The sequence below is a fragment of the Daldinia loculata genome (assembly GCF_022478755.1).
Source record: "Daldinia loculata strain CBS 113971 unplaced genomic scaffold F4817scaffold_72, whole genome shotgun sequence".
NCBI lineage: Eukaryota > Fungi > Ascomycota > Sordariomycetes > Xylariales > Hypoxylaceae > Daldinia > Daldinia loculata.
The window spans coordinates 164,017-170,259 of NW_026054926.1; the positions used below are offsets into that span (position 1 = coordinate 164,017).

The 6,243-nt window shown below is 20.0% G+C and overlaps 1 protein-coding gene across 1 annotated transcript; it reads left to right on the plus strand.

Moving 5' to 3' along the window:
* Positions 1-4,087: 4,087 nt before the first annotated feature.
* F4817DRAFT_350886 (heterokaryon incompatibility protein-domain-containing protein) lies at positions 4,088-5,431 on the plus strand. The gene has a single exon (XM_049305001.1). It carries the CDS (start codon positions 4,095-4,097, stop codon positions 5,334-5,336), a length of 1,242 nt encoding a protein of 413 aa, XP_049154905.1. The 5' UTR covers positions 4,088-4,094; the 3' UTR covers positions 5,337-5,431.
* The last annotated feature ends 812 nt before the right edge of the window (positions 5,432-6,243 follow it).

Below are 6,243 nucleotides of genomic sequence, written 5' to 3' on the forward strand. Positions count from 1 at the left end.
ACTTTTTTAACAATAAATAAATATATATTTAAATTACGAATATGGTTATTTTTATTTAATAAATAACAATTATAATTATTAAAATATTATTTGGTTAATTATAATATATTATCCCATATTATTTAATTTATTATTATTTTTTCTTTTTTTTATAACTAGTTTAAATCTTATTATATAAAAATTAATTTTTATAAAAAAACTTTTTAAAATTATAAATCAATTAATATTATTATTTAAATTTATATAATAATTGTTAAAAGTAACAGTTTTTTAATAAAATTTAAATTATTAAATATTAATTAAATTAATATTTTATAAAATATTAAAAAAATTAAAAAATTATTTAACTAATTTTATATATATATATTTAAATTTTTAAATTTATAAATAAAGTTTATTATATTTGTTTAAAAGTAAAATAATTAAAAGATTATTGGAAATAATATAATTACTTTAAGTTATTTATTATAATATTTTAACAATATATTTAAATTAAATATTTATATTATATTTTATTTTATAAATTTTATAAAAAAATATAATTTAATAATAAATTATAATATATTAATTAAAGAAAATTTATATCGGTAAGTTTATTTTATTTCATTTTTTTTTACATAATATAAAATTATATCTTTTATATATCTTTATTTTATAAAATTATTTAAATAATTATTAATATATATTTAAAATATATTATAATAAAATTAAGTTAATATTTAATATTTTTAAATTTTATAAACGTTAAGTTTAAAAAATAAATAAATATAATATCGAAAAAGTTTTTTTTAAAAAATAAAATATATAAATAATTATATATTTTATTTTTTAAAACGTTTATAATAAAAAAAACCTTAATATAATAGTTTAATTATAAAAGTTTTATATATAATATTTTACTTTATTTAAATAAATATTTTCTTACGTTAATTAAAACAAATTAATTAATATAATTAATATTAATATTAATATTAATAATATAAAAAAAGTTTTTATAATATTTAAAAATAATATATACGTTTAAACCATAATAATTAACCGCATTAACAAAAAAAAGTTTATATAAATTATATATTTCATTTAAAGTAATAATTTATTACTTATAAAAAACTATTAAATATTTTTTTTATTTATATTTAAATTTCGCATAATATATTATTATAATTATAATTATTTCATTTCGTATTTTACAAAATATAAAAATAATAATAAAATTATATAGTTTTATAAATTTAAGTTTAATAATAAATAAGTATTTATAATTTTTTTATTATTATTAAATATTTTTTTATATAAGATTTAATTAATAACTTATTTATTTTAATATAATATATAAAGTAATTAAAGTATAATATATTTTTAATAAAAATAATTATATTTAATATAATAGTAAAAACTATTTTAATTATATCGATTAAATTTTTACATTTGATATTTATAATAATATTTACATTTTTACAATAATTACGTTATTATAATAAATAAAAAAACGTCATAAATTATTAAAATTAAAAATATTACGTAAAATGGAAAACAAGTTAATTATTATTAAATTATTTAAACCATATTTGGTTAATGTTATTAATATTAACGTTATTAATATAAATTAAAACGTTTATTAATTATAAATAAAGTAAATACTTTTTATTTTTTAAATTAAATTAATTATAAAATATTAATAAATATTTTTATAAAATATTTAAAATAAATGCGTTTATTTATAACAAAATTTATTTTAATTAATAATTATTATAAAATTATAATATAAATATAACTTTTTTAAGAAAATTTAATGTTATATGGTATATATTAAAGGTTTAAATTTTGTTAATTGTATATAAATAACTTAATATTTTTAATAATTTTATTTTAAAAAAAAAATATTATTTATAAATTAATAACTTTTTATATTTTAAAAAATACATATTTTATTAATATTATAACAAATATTTTATAATTTAATAAATAAATATTTATACAATTATATATAAAATTTAATTAATATATTAAATTTTAAATGTTTAAAAAATGTTAAAATTTTAACAGTAAAATAAAATTTTACTTTATTTTAAATTAATATTATTATAATATATTAATTAATTATAAAGTTATAAAGAAAATTAAAAAAGCATATTATATTTTAAAAATGTTATAAAATAAAATTTTATTTTATTTTAAATTAATATTATTACAACATATTAATTAATTATAAAGTTATAAAAAAAATTAAAAAAATATATTATATTTTAAAAACGTTACAAAATAAAATTATTTTATTTTAAACTAATATCATTATAACGTATTAATTAATTATAAGGTTATAAAGAAAATTAAAAAAATATATTATATTTTAAAAACGTTATAAAATTTTATTTTATTTTATTTTAAATTAATATTATTATAATATATTAATTAATTATAAAGTTATAAAGAAAATTAAAAAGATATATTATATTTTAAAAATATTATAAAGTAAAGTTTTATTTTATTTTAAACTAATATTATTATAACGTATTAATTAATTATAAAGTTATAAAAAAGGTTAAAAAAATATATTATATTTTAAAAACGTTATAAAATAAAATTTTATTTTATTTTAAATTAATATTATTATAATATATTAATTAATATTATTATAATATATTAATTAATTATAAAGTTATAAAAAAAGTTAAAAAAAATATATTATATTTTAAAATATACCAAATAATATTAAATATTATTTTAAGTTTAAACTTATTATTAAAACGTATTAAATAATTAATTAATTATAAAATTATAATTAAAACAAAATAAAAATGTTATTATAAAAAGCTAAAAAGTAAATTATTTAATTTATTTAAAATATTAAACAAATATTTACCTTTTATATTAAAATTAATTATATAATTTTAATAATATTTAAAATATTATATAATTATATGTTATAAAATAAAATTTATATATATTAATAATTTTAAATAAAAAAATGGTTTTAATATGTAAAATAATATTGTTATATAAAATAATATTAATATATAAAATAATAATAATAAAAAAAATAATTGCAAATAATATAATTATATGGTTAATTTTAATGTTATTATTAAATAAAATGGTTTTAATATATAAAATGGTTTTAATATATAAAATAGTTTTAATATGTAAAATGGTTTATAATATGGAATGGTTTTAATATGTAAAATAATTTATAATATAAAATGGTTTTAATATGTAAAACGGGGAAAGCTGATTTTGTTGTTTTTATTAAGTGGAATAGTATTATTAGATAAAATAGTTTTAGGTTTATAGAATGGTTCTCCGTACCCCTAAACTTCCGCTATGGTAGGCTTGAATGTTTTATTATTATTAAGATTGAGTTAGGACAGGCGTTTTGGTCAACTCCGTTGCCTCGGGGGTCGAAAAGAAGAGGCGTCTGACACCAACTACGCATGTGTTTATAAGACCAAGGGCGTAAACTCGGATAGGAGTTTTTCATCGACCGTGACACACGGATTGAGAGGCAGGGGCCTAGTATGTAGTATATTGGGTGCTGTTTAAACCAATTCCCCATCCAAGAATATGGGGGATGATGCCCCCCCTTATACCCGCCTGCTATCGGACGGCTTCCCCACGAGTTAGCCCTATTGTCTCCTGACAGAATTTTCCAAGCTACGTTTTTGAATGAGAATGGTGAGTACTTTGCTACTGAATGGGTTCAGTCTACTTACAATATACACTGATCGTTCCATCAGATTAACTTCCAGATGCAAGATAAGTACCTAGGTATTGTCGAGTCTTTGAAACAGCAGGTCTTCATTTATCGGACCAATTGTCTTCGATGGCTCTGAAGAAAGCCTAACCAATTACCATGGCAAATTCGAGGGGCTGTGTCTTACGCGATTAGCCATGTAATAAGCTACGAGGCTTTCCGAGCTCCTCATGGAAGAATACAACGCTCACTAACTCGAATTCACCGTCATCTTTTCTATAAGCATATAATCACTATTCATACTAATTTTACTCCTAGACCTGAATCAAGTATATTGACATCGGTATCAAGATCAATTTTATATTACAGACGCATGTGAGAGGGCAGCTGCCTTGCCGCCATCATGATCCGGCTCATCCATTGCGGTGAATGGAAGTTCCACGAGTTTGATCTTTGCAATTTGCCTAGTTATGCCATTTTATCACACAGGTGGTTCAATGATGCAGGTGGGAATCCAGAAGAGGTGACTTATCATGATTTTCTGGCGCGGTTAAACAACATTAAACAAGGCAAAGCACGGAGCTGGGCAAAAGTCGAGAAGGCTAGGGATATCGCCTGGGGGCTCAATATCAGATGGATATGGATCGACAACTGCTGCATCAATAAAAAGGATGCACCAGAACTCTCGGAAGCAATCAGCTCTATGTATCAATGGTACGCACAGTCACAGGTCTGCATTGCGTACTTGAACGATATGGATAGGTCCGAACTTGGTCCTTCATGGTTTTTCAGAGGGTGGACGCTGCAAGAGCTAATTGCCCCATCCCAAGTCCTATTTTACAATAAGAGTTGGCGATACTGTGGGAGCCGGAATGGGTATAGAATTGAAGACGCATACGATATAGCCACAGATCTTAGTAGCACAATCTCTAAGATTTCAGGGATTGAGAGGGATCTTCTGAAACTAAACGACAATCATCGAATTAAACGCTGCTTACTTTCTATTCCAGCTTGTCAGAAGATGTCATGGGCGGCTAAGAGGGAAACAGCCAAAAAAGAAGATATGGCATACTGTCTAATAGGGATATTCGGTATTAATCATATGTACCCGAAGTACGGAGAAGGGGGGAATGCATTCATCCGGCTTCAAGAAGAGATCGTCAAGCAAACCAGTGATCTGACCCTGTTCGCTTGGGTAGTAAAGGACCTTAATAAGTGCGACCCTGACAACCTCTTGACGTACGACGATATCAATGGCAGTGATGATATTGAGCATGACGATCGTGTCTTCAAATTCCATCAGGCCCTCCATGGGATCTTCGCCTGTCACCCACGCGAATTTTCATCAGCTAATAACGTCAAACCTATACAACACGTCATGTATAATGATGAAATTACAGTTACCAGTAAAGGCCTCAAATTCACTACCGCTCTGTGGGGGACGGGACCAGATTCTCTATTTGCTATGCCTTTTTATTGTTACGATCAAACTCCTTCCTGCCCACTGGGGATCCATATGAGATGGGTCGGGGGCGACATTTATGCCAGAACAAATGTCACAAACACGATTTATCTGCCAACGGAACAAGCTCCTCCTCCGAGCCAGGACGACATTTTTGCTACGCATAAAATATACTACTTTTAAGACTGCCTCCGTGTCCTCCATAGAAATTCTATACGCATTCCTAAATTTATTTACAGCGAAAATGGGATAATAAAAGCTAGATAACTGGAAAGGACTAAAGTATTGCCGGGTTTTTTTTGGTATAAAAAACGTGATTTTTTAATAACACACGGAGCTAAATTCCTTTTAACTTATATAACATATTAAATAATTTAACAATAAAGTAAAACAGTTAATTTAATTTTAAAACTCGACCATTATTAAAAAAAACCTTTAATATATATTATACGTAAAATAAATATTAAAAATAATAATAAAATTATTATATAATAACCGTATAATAATAAAAATTTATTAACGTTTAACTTTTTATTTTTTTATAAAAATATAAAACGCTTTTTTATATATTTATTTTATATAAATTTATATTTAATTTATATTAATTTTACTTATACTTTAATAAAATTACTTTTTTTTACAATATTTTTATTTTTAAAAATAATAATTAATTAAAAAATTATTATAATATATATACGTTTTTATAATATTTTTTAATATTATTTTTTATAATTTTTATAAATTTTTCGTAAATTTTATTATTATTATATAATTTTTTTATTTTATATATAAATAATAAAAATAATAATAATATATATAAACATTATTTTTTTAATTTTTTTTTATTTTTTTTACCTTTTTATTTTTTTTTTTAATTTTTTAATTTTTTTTTAATATATTAATTTTTTTAATTATATTTAATTTACTTTTTATTAAAACTTATTATATAATATATTAATAATATTATTATACTTTTATATAATAATGTTTTAATTAACTTTTTACCGTTTTATATATTAAAATTAATAATAAATTATTTTTTTATAATTATTAAAAGTTTTTTAATTATATTAATTTATAATATAAATAT

What these genes read in the sequence shown, in the direction of transcription:
- F4817DRAFT_350886 (XM_049305001.1), top strand. Translation starts at nt 4,095, where the DNA reads ATGATCCGGCTCATCCATTGCGGTGAATGGAAGTTCCACGAGTTTGAT.